This window comes from Etheostoma cragini, chromosome 14 (assembly GCF_013103735.1).
Source record: "Etheostoma cragini isolate CJK2018 chromosome 14, CSU_Ecrag_1.0, whole genome shotgun sequence".
NCBI lineage: Eukaryota > Metazoa > Chordata > Actinopteri > Perciformes > Percidae > Etheostoma > Etheostoma cragini.
Genome location: NC_048420.1, coordinates 7,503,200 through 7,519,329, shown reverse-complemented (window position 1 = coordinate 7,519,329; position 16,130 = coordinate 7,503,200). Strand labels below are relative to the sequence as shown.

The following is a 16,130-nucleotide window of genomic DNA, read 5'->3' as shown; positions in this document are numbered from 1 at the left end:
ATGTTTGGCATTTCCTCAAACCTACAGTAGTCATTTGAGGTAAGTGTATGTTAAATTAGTTAATCCTTTAGAATTAAGTTATATTGTACAATCCTTCAATAAAAGTGAAAACTCTTAAAGAATGAAAATAAGTAAACTAAATGTTGTCCCATTATAACATTGAATTAGAAAACTGCTTCTTAGGTAATGCATTGTGAATTTATTATTTAAGGTTATCAAAAGTACTGACACTTTGATGGTGCATTCAGGTGCACCTCGTAAACTCAGAAATTTAAACTGTTGTTGTAAAGTACCTTTCTGTCATCTAAAAGTGACTTTTTCCTGTACCAGTACTGTGTCCAGTTTAAATATAAATAATGTGTGCCTTTTGTTCCATGGTAATGAACGAGGTACAGTCCATTGTCCTTTCATACTGGTATTGTATCAAAGTTAAAAATTCTGGTATCTTGACAATCTTAATATGATTGTCCATCTAATAAGGACATGGTAGCATCTGACATTAAATTAGTTTTCTGTTGAAAGATGTTAACACAAGCACATAATGTCTGTTGACATGCAATCACTCACATACACAAATAAATACAAACAGATGCATACAAAAACCCATAGATGCGTCTCTCCTAGCATAACAGTGTAGCTATTTCAGGATGCTAGTATCAAGGGAATACAACGTGCCGGCTGTGGTTGGGGGGGGAGTTGACAGTGTTGCCAGGTTCAATATCATTAGCATGGTTTCACCTGTCTCCTCACATACTGCGTCATCTCAGACTCACTCTGAAAAAACTAACTGGTCATACACACAAACCGCAAGAGAGTAGGAAGAGAGAGATAGGGAAAAGGAGGGAGAGAGAGAAATTGTCCAGTGAAGCATAGATGTGTTTCTCACCTCTGATGTGTATATCGCCTCAAGTCTCCTGTAGAAGATCAGGATGATGTCGCAGCAATCGACCCTAGGATACTTTGTTTATGGTTGTGTTTGATAGAGCTACAGGGAGGGCTCAATTATCACTGCCGCTTTTTAAGAGTGACCTTAGAAACTCATTTGTTTCTCTCCTGTTAACCACAGATCCAAGACCGCCCGCGGACAATTACCACCATTGAGCAGTACACACATATTCTTTTGCAGTTGTGTGATGTGATTGATGGTGTGCGTGTGTGTGTGTATTAGGGTGCGTGAGGGTCTTCCGCAACCTTCCTCGATGATGATGGCGAAGCATCATGTGAGCTGGGTTTGACAGAGATTAAACAATAAGGGGAGAAATGAAGAGAATAGCCACTGGTTTGCCAATGTCTGCATTTGTCTTCTGCTTCCTCTTAGTCAAACAAGTCATTTATGCCTGTGTGCCATTTTGTTGAAGGCAAACATTCAATAATAGAATTCATTATGCTCTGTATGGTTTCCTCATCAGCATTGTTCCACAGTCCATTCAATAGCAGTCTAGTCCTGTTGCATTGCTATCTGTGACTTTGCCTACATCCACCTTGACTTTTTGAAGAAGAAGAATAAATCACACTGACATTGGAATCAATTGCAGAACAATTGGCACTAAATTCTTTACTTCCATGAATTGAGCTGGTTGGGTGTGTTTCTGCCCCATTAACACTGCTTGTCTTTATGCATTTCTGACTGGTACCAAAATATCTCAGGAGTATCTCAAGTTAATTTCACACTTTACGCAGTAGAAAGGTCATGGTGTAATAAGCAGATTAACTTTTTATATAGATTCACTCAAGAGTAGTTTTGGTGGGTGAATTATTTTGGTCAGCCTCTTAAATTTTGAGTAACTTATTGTGGAGAACTTCTAACTTTGTAACATTTAAAGTTAAGGTTAACTTTAACATGTTTTAGTACAATCAAAACCTGTTGCTGAACTAACATAAACCTGCTCTTCACTTGACAGTCTGACCAGTTGTTTTGATGTGAATATCGCGTCACAGTCAGGAAATAAAACGCCTCTACAGCATTAAGACTTGTGCCGGTGTGCCTACTATAGATTTCACTTTGGTGAATGAAATTAAACAGCATGGCAGAGTAGCCAATAAGGTTTGTTTTAATTTGCATAGATATTAAAAGTGGAAGAATATATCCTCAATCACTCTCATATTTTTCTGTGGCCGAATTGAGAAGGAAATGTGTGTATGATGATTGGTTATGAATAGCAGGATCATGGGTAGGTCATATGGCAGTTGTACCGATAGCTTGAGGTGAGTTTTAACAACTGCTGCATTTCAATCAGTAGAGACTTTGTTGCAGATATGCAAAGATTTATTGTAAATAAGCATAATATGAAATGTACCTGTACGGGGATTTGACTCCTTTGTTTAAAAAATATTTTAAAGGGGTAGAGAAACCAGACATATGGACGATGGAGCCTAGACACTTGTGATGGTGGAGAAGGAACCCGGAGACCAAACAAAGGAGCTGTCTGCCAGAAAGGGACCCAGGTTGCCGTGGTTGATGAATACCAGAGGGGGAGAGGGGAGGAGGAGGGTTGCACGTTTGCCTGAAAAGACAGCTGATAGCAAGAGAGAAGATATTTAAAGCAGGATGCCATGCTGTGATTGGATCATGAATTTTGTGGCAGATTTTGGTTGGTTTACTAAAAAGTGAACGTCTCTTAACAGCTGAATAGTTTTAGGAAGAGAGAGTGGCGATTGAAGTTATTTAGAAGTCTTCCTGAAAGAATTTGCGCTGAGCTTTATTTACACTGTTTGTAAAATGAGTGACAAAAGTGCATTTGTATGAAGCTTCGACGTACAGTTATTGAGGAAATGTGGAAAAAAACATAGAAACATACAAAAGAATAAGGGAGCCAAGATGAAGGCTGGTGTGTTGTCATTCCCAAAAAGAATTTTCTTTCAATCAGTGTACATATTATATGTTCTGTGAGGGCAGAAATGAGTTGTGGGAGGAGGAAGAAGGAATCCCTCAGAAGATTTAACAAGGCTCTCTGATGGAGCCAGAGGTCTACGCATGAATAATACATGAGGACTGAGAGAGAAGGAAGAACAGACATTTTGGATCTGCTGGACCAGGGAGTCCAAGAGAAAAGTTGGCTCGGATGGGTCTGCAGTTGTAGGGACCCAGTCCCTACAACTGCACCTACTGGCCTTGTTTTTGTGCTCAGAGCTTCAGTCTGGTGCAGCCCATGCCCATGAGACATAACTGCCCTGAACGCCTCTCTTAATACTTTGGCCTCAACTTTTAGTTTAAGGTTGTTGGCTTTTACTGCCTGTGATGGTTTTTACTGCCTGCCTGCGGGTGTGTACTCTCTCTCTTGCGTTGTGTTGTGTTACAGACGAAACCGTTGCTCTTCATTGGCTATCACAGCAGCTTATTCTGGTAAATAACAGAACAGTGTTTCCCAATCACATTTGCCACTATAAAGAGCTCCAGTTTGCTAAAATGAAAACAGAAATTAGTCAGTTTACCGTTGCCACGATTGTATCATAACGTTATGGTATCAAGCTAGGCTAACCATACTAGCAAGCTAGCACAGCGTGGTGTGCTTTTTCATTTAAGCAAAAACAAAAAAAAACAAACAAAACTGGTCTCTTATATAAAATGTGAGACGTCCCATGTTGAAATACTACATGAATACTAACCTATTATCACAATTAACACATCTACCTAATTATAACAGTGGAGATCAAATGATGTGACTTACCATGAAGCAGGCTACAGCAGACTGGTAAAAGTAAAAATTTACCCTAAAATCTGTGGAATAACACCAATAGCGCTCATGCTACAGAAAAGCCTGTCTCATGGAAACTACTAGCCAAATGATCTCTGAGAGAGAGAGTATCTCTGGTCTCGGTTACATCTGAAGGTCAAGGCTACAGCTCCACTGCCAGGGCTTTAATAGTGCCATTCTGGACTGATTGGTTTTTACCTCAAAAAGGAGAGGGAGGGAGCGAGCGAGTGAGTGAGCGAGTGTGTGTGTGTTCATACTACCTTTGTCTTGGGATCTGCCACATAGCTCCCCGAGCAGCCGTGTCTGCTTGATAATTAACCTCAAACTAGGGCTGAACAATATTGTGTTTTAGCATCGACATCTCAGTGTGTTTATGCGCGATAGTCACATTGCAGGACTTTGCAATGTTGACTGTAATCCTTTTTTGCTGCTTGATAGAAAAGTAAACTTTCACCAATCTCCTTTGACATGATTATTAGCGGCCGACCCTTCCCCTTTAGGACAGTTAGCCATGTGGGCAACGTGTGTATGTGACGTTAGCCCGCTGGAGTTTGTTACGGGAAATAAGTACAGTTGGCCGCAGCTGCCGCTAATGCAATGATGAGCTTAGTTTTTTTATGGGTAGTCAGTGAAGCTACAGCAGTCTGTGTTTCGCTGCAAATACGAACTAAATCGTCCTGATTAATGCAACATAATCACGTCTCCCGGCCATTTCCCCCCGCAGAAAGCTGCTACCAGCCAGGCTAAAACTAATAGTTAGCCTGAAGAAACAAGGGCTCTGTCCGTCTCAACCAACCTTACTGTTTGGAGCCGCGATGCTGGAAGTGTAACACTAATTTCTACAGAAGTCTGTGTCTGATCTAACGTCATTTACACTGATTTAATTGTTCTCGGATACATAGAGTTTTGTTGCTAGTGTAGGTGACATGCAAGTCTGTTCAATCAGACAATTTATCAAACAAACAAGCTGGGCCCGCTAGTGGACCACAACCTGAAATGTAGAGGAAGCAACATGCAGTCATTGTTATACTCTTAAGCTTGGATTGGTAGTATTATATGAATACAGTGGTGTCATGCTAGTCACCCAGCGTATTTCTATCTAATTTCCCTCTTCCAAATCACTTCAGAAGAGTAGTCACAGCACTTATTTGCTTTGGTGTTTGTAAAGCATTAAAGTTCAACAAAGAATGGTTCACATTAGAAAATATCCTTTTTCATTTGTAGCTTCTATGATGCACTCTCCTGCAAAAATCACTGCGGTAGTCGAGGTTTTTTAATTCCAAATAGAGCTATTTGTCATCTTTTAAAAATTACTTTTTTCACATCGCAATATGAATCAGCTTTATTTGCCAGATATGAGGACACATACGAGGAATTTTTTCTTTGGAGCATCGTTGCTCACAATGTGCTTACACATAAAAAACAACCAAAACAATGTATACACACTAATATATACACAATATATACAAACTCTAAACAGAAACAATATAAAGGCATGAGTGCAATGAAGAGTTCAAAAAAAATATTTAAATGTGGAGCATAGTGCAAAGGATATTGGGATAAATATGATTATGTTATTATATTATAATATATATTGCAAGGTCCGATTTTGTTCACTATCGTGCAGTCCTACCCCAAGCCCACCACTTCTGTGTGTGTGTGTGTGTGTGTGTACGTATGCGATTTGAGTGTGTTCGAATGTGTCACAGGGAAGAGACTGTCTTGATAACTGCGTATGTGTTTGTAACTGTGAATGTTTGCTAGTGGTGGTGTGTGCGCTCCTGTGGGCATCATGTACATCTGGACAGACTGACCTGTGCTATAATTCACATACCCTCATTAAAATGCTGAAAGTTTTGGCTTTAAAGTCACTGTGACCCCCCCGAGCTGCAGTAAGCACCAGGACCTGCATACTGAGCACAGTTCTGATTGATCTATCTAAGTAGCTGCAATTAACAGGGACGTTGTTCGTCCCACTGCACACATGCTACCACCCACACATGAACGCATATGTGGTCATCTGATGCTGCATCACAATGAATTCATTTAATGAGCAGTGATTTTAAGCGTTTGATTCTAATGTGGCACTTGTCACCTTTGACACCTAAACCCCGCCCATTACTGATTATGCGTAGAGGCATTTGACACCTCCGCCCTTTGAACAGAAAACAGATGACATGAAACGATGACTATAAAGCAGAAAAGAGACCCATTCCACAGTGAAGGCTTGGTGAATTGCCTGATGATGACGACCTTTGTTCAAAATCCTGAAAGGCATTAACAATTTAATGAGTCACATCTCATCAGTATGGTAAGTATCTCTATCCTGGTGTTACATAAATGGATTTTGTCTTGCCCTGGCGTATTCCTAAGACCCTCAATCATAATATGACAAGACAAGTCTAAGAAACAAGGTTTTGCCAATCTGACTTCAGATACTATAGGAAATTGGATGTTTCCTACGAAGTTGTGTACGCATTAAACCATTTTAGGTCTTTTATGAATGTTGATACTGTGCAATGGAAATGGAAGTAAAAGAGCTGAATCGAAGCCTAGCTGGTTCTCAAAAAGATCTCTGTGGTTCACAGCTCAGTCCTCTTAGCCAAGAACACAACAACTGGCTGCCTCTATTACCTTGTCTTGCCCAAAATACATGTCTTGGACAATCCAAAGCTTGACTCAGACTGAGGAGCTTTGGGGCCTGGAAAATTGATTTAGCGCTGCACTCTCGAGACAATTCCGCATAAAATCTAATATGGTCAGCCAGACAAGCAAGATGTGAAAAGGAACTATAGAAGCGACCACTACACCCTTCAGGAGACCTCCATCAACCAGCTCAGGACTTTTTCTGGCGCTCCCCATGGTCACTTTCACCCTAAAACTCAAATGTTTTCAGCAAAAAAAGGGTAGACTGTGAAGTGGAGCGAGGCAGAGGTGACACTAGGTCAAAATGATATTTATGGTGGTCCACTCCAGTTCATAACTTCTTTCTATCAATTGCCCAATCCATAATGGCATACCCATCAGTTCCTTAGCCTGTGTAAGTTTATCACAGTGTTAAGTCAGTCTTTAAATTGCTTGTTTTGTGTGAATGGAAGTTGATTCCAGCTAAAATTGACTTTAATTCAAAGTGGCATTTTTATTTGTCCCTATGGTAAAAAGGGGAGCAACTGTAACGTGGCGCTGGTGTTTTTAGGCCTTTCTGTGTGTGTGTGTGTGTGTGTGTGTGTGTGTGTGTGTGTGTGTGTGTGTGTGTGTGTGTGTGTGTGTGTGTGTGTGTGTGTGTGTGTGTGTGTGTGTGTCATTTACTGTAATTTTGTTAGTGTGAGATTTAGTACCAAGGATTGAGCTGCTTCAGGACCCGGCTCTGTACTTGTAGCCAGAGGTGATTCTGGCACTTTGTCCTAGAAGTACCACTCTAAACACACATGTGCCAGACACTGCATGATCCCCTCAATGCTTTATCTTTAAGTGATAAAACATCTCCTGAGGCATGCCAACTCACTTTATCAGTCTTGCACTCGCCGTTATGATTCAAGGCCAGTGTCGTGCAACATGTCTTCACATTTCCGCCTCATTTCCATTATACCATGCAGCCTCCCGGCCACACTGACATAAAATAACAAGTAATAATCGGATCAGATAAATAATTTAATTATGTCCATGTTTGAAACAATAAAGAAAAAAAGACAGCATGCCGATAAAGATAGAGTATGTGATTGAATTGATGTGGGACATTTATATATAATAATATTTCTATATGTTTTCTTGATGTACTGTTTTCCCATCCACTAATGCTTTAGATAAAGTTCACTTTATCTAAACTGAATCTTCACTAAATGTTCTGTGAAGAAAATAGATATTCAAGAGTCCAAGAATTTAACATTGATAATGCAACCTACCCGATGGAAATTGTAGGCCTATGTGCTGTACAGTATTTGATGTTTGGGGCCGAGCAGCGACGCTCCTTCAACCCTATTGGTTTGGCCTTTATTATTATTATTATTATTATTATTATTATTATTATTATTATTATTATTATTATTCCCATGAAATCCATGTCCCCATGCACGAAAACTCACGAAAATGTGCACATGAGTCCAGTCCTAGGCCAAACTCAGTCAGTGCAATTTGTATGCTAGTTGTACTGATTTTGGCATTTAAAATATAGCTGTACATGCTACAACGTTGCAACCTATGGCAAACTGTAGCCCCCATACGGTAGAAACTATGCTCTGATGTTACCTAGTAGCAATTTAGAAGTCCATCACTCTACTTTTTTCAAAAAAACTGCAAAACTTCCACATTTTTATTTCAGTTGAAACCAATTATGGGAAACTTCATCCGCAGACTGTCCTCCACAAGTTTACAGCTGACAGTAAAAAAAATCTCCGATGGCAGGGACTCAACGGAAGTTGCATTAAACCAAGCAGGAGTATGTCAGAAACCCACGTTCCCCAGAAATCTACCGGTTACTATGTGAGTACTACAAACCAAAGTTAAAAACAAACCTGAAGCTGAAGAAACCCTAAACGTTAACGGAACAGATCCGTAGACCCGATTGACTGACGGAGCGGGAGCGCGAGAGAGAGAGACAGAGAGAGAGATAGAGAGAGCAAGAGCATTTCTCCATGTTGTGTGCGTGTGTGTGAGATTGATCCGAGCGTGTTTGTAGGCGGGGGGGGCGCTGTGATTATCACAGAACGCTGCGCTGCCAGTTGAGGAGTTGTATTCAATCCGAGCACGGATATTGACTCATAATACTCGTAAAACACTTGTTCTCGGCAAAAGTGCTTTATCCGTACCGGATACTCGTTTCAGCCGGATACTCGGATCACCCCTATTGTTTTGTCATGTAAAGCAGCAAGCAAGCAGAAGATGAACAGAGAACTAACGTTAGCAGCAACATATGAGTGGCGAGGTGGATAGTCGGATGCGTATTGGTAAGCAGGGTACGCGGTTTATCACGGGCCGGGACCAATCAGGGCCGTGCGTTGAGTCTACTCCTGATTTTGTCGGTCATCTTATCTCATATGCTGTGTCTCTATGATCCTATTCTACTCACTATAGCCTACTCGTGGATATTAAGCCTTCATCACGTGCTGTAGTACAGCAGCACAAATATCATAGTACAACATATTGAAAGTTTCCTCAAACCATGCCCCAGGTGCTGCTTAATTTGAAAATGTTATTCCTGCAAGTGAGTTTCTCTGCAGACATACTGAACATGCACATGTTGCGCACACACTTTGATGAACACTTACCTTTACACACACACACACACACACACACACACACACCTTCACACAGTTTAAATACCCAGTCTTTTAATCAAGGCTTCTGTATGCTAAGTTTTAAAAGGAGCTCTTTTGCCTGGTTAGGACATAGGTTCAACGGCAACCATGCTCCTCAACCTTTTGTTGAACATAGCAGTTTTGTTAGTGAAGCTTGCGTCAATGGAAATCTCTTGAACAAGGGTTGAGGTCATTGTCTTACTAAGGGGAAGGCTACATGCTGATAGCAGCCATGGGAGACACTTATGTTGTATCAGTGAAATACTCTTTTCTGCACTCTCCTCCATCTTTCTGCTGTCTGCGTGTAGTGCGGCTGAAAAAGACAAATAGCAGACATTTTGATGTGCTATCTTTTTTTTCTCTCATTTAAAGAAGAATTTTCATAAAACTGGGCTGTTCCTGGGGATATTCCTTTTTATTCAAAATGTAGAAAACCTACAACAGAACCAGAATGCAGTACACCTCACCAGAAAAAAAAGGCTCCTGCTGGTGGGAAACAAAATGTGAGCATGTTACAGAGTCAGTATAGCAGCCGGCTGGTGACAATCTCATTTACAGTTAAAAGGTAAGCAAAAATAGGTTTCTAAAACATTTCGTCGAGATTTAATTTAGTCGAGAAATTGGCAATACAGCAATAGAATCTTAGCTTATATGTGATTATTGCTGCTCAGTATTACCATTTCCTCAGAGTTTTTTCATCCGCCGTTTTTGGAATAGTGCCATATTTCAGCTAAACAACACACTAAAATATGCTTTTAAATTTTTTCCGGCAAGAAGTAGGCAATTCTGTATCATTACATTGTTTTTTATTTGATTACCACTGCCTAGTTTTACAGTTTTATCCAAGTTCGGTCTGAGTTTGAGAGATGAAGATTGAGGGTTAGAGGGGCAGCTCTCTCTCTAGATCCACTTCTATACTCTTTGATTCTGTAAAAGGAAGGACACTCTGTTCAAGCAACAGGCTCTAGGGCCAGCAGCAATCCTCCAAGTGAAGCGTTTCACATCTGCTGGCCTGTGAGTAAGGAGATTTGGGCCCTCGTAAGATGGAGGGAAGTTTAACATAATTAATTTACACATACTACTAACATTGTTATGATACAAAGTGGGTTGAATAACGGCAAAGTATCCTTTTAATCATCATCTCATTTCTGCCTTGTATTTTGTTCATACCTGCTGCCCAAAAATCTTTTCAAAGATCTCTTCCACTCTTCCTGTCTCTCCTTCTGATCCCTCTGGTGAGCTTGTGTTCAGCTTAACTAATACCTTAAGCTACTGTACATTGAAGCTGAGGCCCCACTACAGCAAGAGTTGTATGTTACAAACGAATAGCGCTCCATTTTCATCAAAATAAAAGCTAATTCAGTCTACATCTAGAAACCTCCATGCTTTTAATTGATCACAAGAGAGCTCTACAGTGTAGTCAGTCTCTCTCACTAGTCTACGCATTTCCTCATAGTAGATCCCGACCTTGTTCGGTTAAAGCTGTATGATTTTATTCTTATGTCCCTACAGAATCGGTAGATATTATTGCATTCAGTTATTAGCTTGCCAAATATTTCTCATACTTATTTTCCGGTTTCTTTCTCCGTTTTATTTAATTTTTTCACATTTTCCCTTTCCTTTCCCTTTTTTTCCTGTGCCTTTTTCTTCTTCCAGTGGTATTAATGACAACTGTTTGGAGGTGTACTTCAGCATGTACAGTGTGTACTCCATAGAGTGTAGCAGATGTGTAGGTTGGGGGGATAGGGTGGACACAATTTGGGAAATGTAATTTACAGATTGGCAATTGGAGTTTATGCACAACCATACTGTGTGTGTGTGTGTTCGTGTGTGAGAGAGAGAGATATGGTGTTAGTGTTTCTCAAGATAAAACATGATGTGTTCCCAAATGACTTTGCCTTTAACAACTGTAGAACTGCTTGGTAAGCAACAGTCCTCATTAGCATACAGATCAGGAGGCACTATAAGTGTTTGTAAAGTAGAATTCACTTCTGCTTTTTCAAAGCAATAAAAGGAGTGTCCTTTCTCTGCAAATGCCAGTGCTGGTCTTTCTTGGTCCCATTGTTTTATCGGGCCACAGGTTTGTTAAGAGTCGTTAACATTACAGTTCTCCTTGAGTACCGGACCCTTCCTTTTAATAGATCTTAAAAAGGTATAACATTTTAACATCTCTTAGTCAAGGCTACATTAATTTTGAAACATTAGCTTAATTATCATAAACAAACAGGACAATCCCCGGGAAGACTGGCAGGTCCTGCCAGCCTCTATAATATATATAGTCTGCCGTTGAACTTGACTTTATTGTAAATCTGATGGATTACATAATTGCTTTATGGCACAAAACAGAAGCATAGGCAAGCATATTTGTTTTGTATAATGGAACTCTATAGAGTGGATAAAAGATGATTTAGCAATTATTTAAGGAACAGTTACTCATTCAGCAGCATAATAAACTTAACACAGTAACATTATTTACTCCAAGCTTATGATGTCCATGACGCTTTGCCTTGACAAATAACAAAATAACTCATTAATAGATACAAAAATAAAGTGACATTCAGATTATTTGAAACGGTCAGAATCATTTTCCATTGTTCATGTAAAGAAGTGTATCAGTGCTTAGACTAATGCTACAGATATCACTGGTACATATCGAGCCGTTAACCTTAAATACATTTACGAGCCTATGGGATATGCTGAATATTACTGCACTTTGAAATCTGCTCTCTTCACTTTTTTTTTAGTTAAAACAGTCATGTGCTAAATTCTAATAGTCTAAGGCACTCTTCTCTCTGACTCTGTGTCTTCAGGTTCACTGGCCCCAACCTTCCCTCACCCATCATTAGCAGCAAGAACTGGCTTCGTCTGCACTTTACTTCTGATGGCAACCACAAGATGAGAGGTTTCAGCGCCCAGTACCAAGGTAAGATGAAAAGAGGTTTACAATTTTAAAAGATCAAATTAGTAACGTGTGCCAGGTTTAACTTCGTAAACAGATCAGAAAATAATTGCAGGAGTTTCACAATATTTGATTAAAATAGTCTTGATCCCCCTAAAGATAAATTCTAATTTATTTTTTCTTCTTCTTCTTCTTCTTCTTCTTCTTCTTGTTTATTTAACCAGGAAAGACTCATTGAGATTACAAATGTCTTATTCAAGAGTGTCCTAGCCAAGACAGGCAGCTTTACAACCACACATAAGTACAAACATAAAAACACTTAAAAAAATAGAAAAAAACTAAATCAGCAAATCCCTCTCAAAGTCATCCACAATCTTAACCACAAGGTAGGCTTTTTCACACTTACCTCATTTGGTCCGGACTTTCAGACTTTTCACTTTGGTCTGAACCAAAATGGCAGTTGAGAAAGAGAGCAGCAGTCAGTTAAAAAAAAAAACTCCCAACACAGAGAGAGGATACTCAGAAGCTCATCTACAAAACAATCAATTATAAGTAACTGGAAATGCAGCTCACGTATGTGATGACGGCAGGACGTAGTTTTTTCACGTAAAGATCAATAGCGCTTGCATAACTGCAGTGTAAAACCAAAATGTACCTGATCAAATATATACACTGTAAGAAAATATTGAACCTTGGTCCGGACCTTGGTTTGGACTTTCAGGTGTGGAAACCTCCTTAAACACATCAGGCAAAACATCTTCAGCCAGATTTCTAGTCTCACTGAACTTTTCTCCTGTTCAAATCTGAATATAGTTTCCAAGCAAGAAATAGCAGCCCTGAATGAAACGTGTGTGTACTCCCCAGGGGACAGACTCAACATTCTGACACTCCCATGAGCTTTTCTCATGGCGTGTCCAACATATATCTCATAAGAGGTACATTGCCATGACATTTGCTGAGCACATTCTTGATCCTAAAGGAGTTAAGTGTTAGTGACCTTATTAAGGCCCAAGTGTCTTTTTATTTTTGCAACCCTGTCAAGACCAAATGAACAAGGAAACCATCAATATGTTATCAGGTTTAATAAACAAAAAACATTTGCCAGTTCTGAAACATTGCGTGGCAGATTAGTTGAGATGCTTTAAGGATGAAGACTCAGTATTAGAGTGACACACACACACATATCCGCTGCATCCATTTTAGGTTCAGGGATCAGCTTTGAGAAGATATGAGCAGGGGAAAATGATTACTTTTCCCACAAAAAAATGTGATCTCTAAGAACCTCACCTCTAGCCATCCGCTTGAAATCTCAGAGAAGATGGGAAGAGAGAAAGAAGGGAGAGACATAAAGACAAAAGAGAGAAAAGGGGATACAGAATATGCATCGGGTTCAATTCAAGATAAATATGTTTAGAAGATTGGAGTGAAATGGGAGGCTAAGACTTTAATTAGATTAAGCATTCTTCCATCCCCAACCTCCCACCAGCCAGTCTCATCACGACAGTCCACATGATTCCACAGCAGCCACATGTTGGAGTGATGAAATGACTTCGATGGCTCCATTTATTTTATGTTATACATGTATTTACTTTATTTTATGTGGCACAGGACACAGCCCACACCATCAAACCTTGCACCTAATAGTTTACTTTCCTTACTAGAAACATGATGATATGCTCTTCTTCCTTTTCTACTCAGGGCAGCAAATCCGAAAAGAGATGTTTCTCTTCTGGATGCATAATAAACCAACTTTTTGACACATGACTCAGATTAGCTTTGAATTGCAATGAGGCTGAAACTGAGCAAAGGATGAAAACATATTTATGCAAAACAAGTAAAGTTCCATTGTCAGGAACCGCCAGAGTAATTAAATAGGATGAGTGTGAAGGGAAGCACAGACAATGCTGATGGTGTTTTTGAATTTGGCGAATAAGTATGCATTTATATGAGCCTCCTACATTGCTATGATGGCTTTGTTTGTTTTGAATTTTCTCTGCAATTATTGCAAAATTCAATAATTTAATCCTTATCTTTTTTATTGTATAAAAATGGCTAATTTTGCTCCTTGTATACCCTGCCTTCTTATTCTAATAATCAAATAATCATGTTATTCCCTGCAATTTTATATCTAAAAGATTGTAACAGTGTACATTGTTGAACACTTATCATGTATATGTTGTAAATCCTTTTAAGGTACAGAACCTAGGTTTTATTATAAAATAGTCAGTTGGTTTCTTATTTGACAAGCTTTGGCAGAACTTCATTTTTGTTTAATCGCTTTGTCAAAACTGCTGTGAACATAACTGGAATAGGTGTGGGGGACAATGGTGTATGGAACATTTACTAAGTTGGCATTTCCTGCTGTCTTAAATGTCTCTCTCCTCTGTTTCCCTCTACAGTGAAGAAGATGACTGAACTTAAGTCTCGTGGTGTAAAGATGTTGCCTAGCAAAGACAACCACCACAAGATATCAGTTTGTAAGTTACAAACCTTAACTCTCAACTAGGGCTGGGAAATATGGCACAACAAATTGATCATGATTATGTTTTCCATATTGATTAATATTGATCTTTATCCCAATATATAATTGGATAATGCTGCCAGTTTGAAGAGTATGCTGAACTGAAGCCTGAACGAACCACAGGGTTCATTAGTTAAACTCAAGAATATAGTTTAACGTAACAACATGACTTGGTTTATAATATATTTAGTGATAAAAGAATATATTGAATAACATCTAAATGTAAACATTTAACTTTGCAAACATGCTTTATCTGCCTTAACAAAACAGTACAAGTTAGTAGTGTAAATGCAAATAATGTAACTAAAACTAGAAGCTGTGTCTACTATCACATTCACTTTTCGTACGGGGCAATGGTTGCACAAGACGACATGATTGATTGTTGTTTTTCAGCCCCGCTAGCGCTGCTAACAGCAGAAGAACAGCTAGGACGTCGGCAGACTAACTTGTAGGCAGACTAATGTTAACATGATTGTGCATTTTCAAACTCTGTGTGGTCGCTGGGGTGGTTCCTTTTCAAGTGACAGGTAAGATTGGTTGTGTTTCCCATCTTCGTCGGGATCCCGTCCAAACCACTTCCATATAATTGACATTGCGTTACATTTTTTGACAACAATTTCCTCAGCTTTGGAGGATAACACAAGTTCACTTTCACCGTTGCTTTTGTGCCCACGCGGGCGTGCACTCAGATGGGCAAGCCTAAAAGCTTCTTCTACTGTTGATGTTTTTTGGCGGTTGGAAAACAACTTTTGGTGCTCATTACCGCCACCTTCTGAAATGGAATGGAGTTTATTTCAGCTGTGTGATAGGCTGTTAGATCTATCCATATCAACTAAAATATGTTATTAGTAGAGCTGGGCAGCGATTACAATTTTTAATCGCGATTAATCGCATAATTTCCCAGATTAATCGCAAAATGAAATAATGAATTCAAAAGTAGTGTATATAGTGCAATTTTTTTTTTTATGTTCTGCCTTATGAACAATAGTGCTGTAACATTTGTTCTGCAAAAACTTACCAGCATTTTCTTTATAAAGTAGCAGTTAAATAAAATATTTAGTGTACATCTCAACTTAAACACAATGTATTTATCAAGTCCAGAGTGAATTCCATCTGGTTGGAACGTGTTGCTAAGCGACTCCTTCTTATGTACACGTTCATCTGTTGTTGCTCTAACTCTGCACACTCTGCTGGACTGGGTTTAGAGTGCCCCACAACTTTTCTGCACTTCGCAAGGACACTGTCCATCGCGCTGTTAAGCATAGACACTGAGGGACACTGTCCAACGCGCTCGAAAGCAGAGACACTGTGACAGAACGCTGGAGACCGTGCGCAAAGCAGGGACATGATCAGAAGGCAGAAGGCTTGCACCAGAGATCAGATTCCGGATCTATTCGTACTATCTGGGCTAACTGCTGTGACTTTATTTGACACATTCCACTGCTTTGCAACTTCAATAAAGTGTCCCGTGCATGTCTCAGTATTATATCCCTCCTCTGTTTTCATTCCAGTCAGAGCACTTGAATGCAGCGCCCACTTTCAGTATAATGCACTGTAACTCAAGAAAATTCTGGTTACCCAGTGAGTCCAGTAGTCCCCAGTGAGTCCAGTAGTCCCCAGTGAGTCCAGGAGTCCCTAGGGTGCATGTTGTAGCGTGGTCGCTTTTTCAGGCCTCTCCTTTTCATACAACTCGTGTATTTTCCTTGTGATGGTGCGTCTTG

General features: G+C 39.7%; 1 protein-coding gene across 1 annotated transcript in view; it reads left to right on the top strand.

Moving 5' to 3' along the window:
• The window catches only part of csmd2 (CUB and Sushi multiple domains 2), a 240,948-nt gene that overhangs the window by 99,042 nt on the left and 125,776 nt on the right, over window positions 1-16,130 (top strand). The window contains exons 6-7 of the mRNA XM_034892760.1: window positions 11,800-11,912; window positions 14,288-14,365. Of these exons, the coding sequence (XP_034748651.1) occupies window positions 11,800-11,912; window positions 14,288-14,365 (191 nt within the window). The remainder of the gene's footprint in view (window positions 1-11,799; window positions 11,913-14,287; window positions 14,366-16,130) is intronic.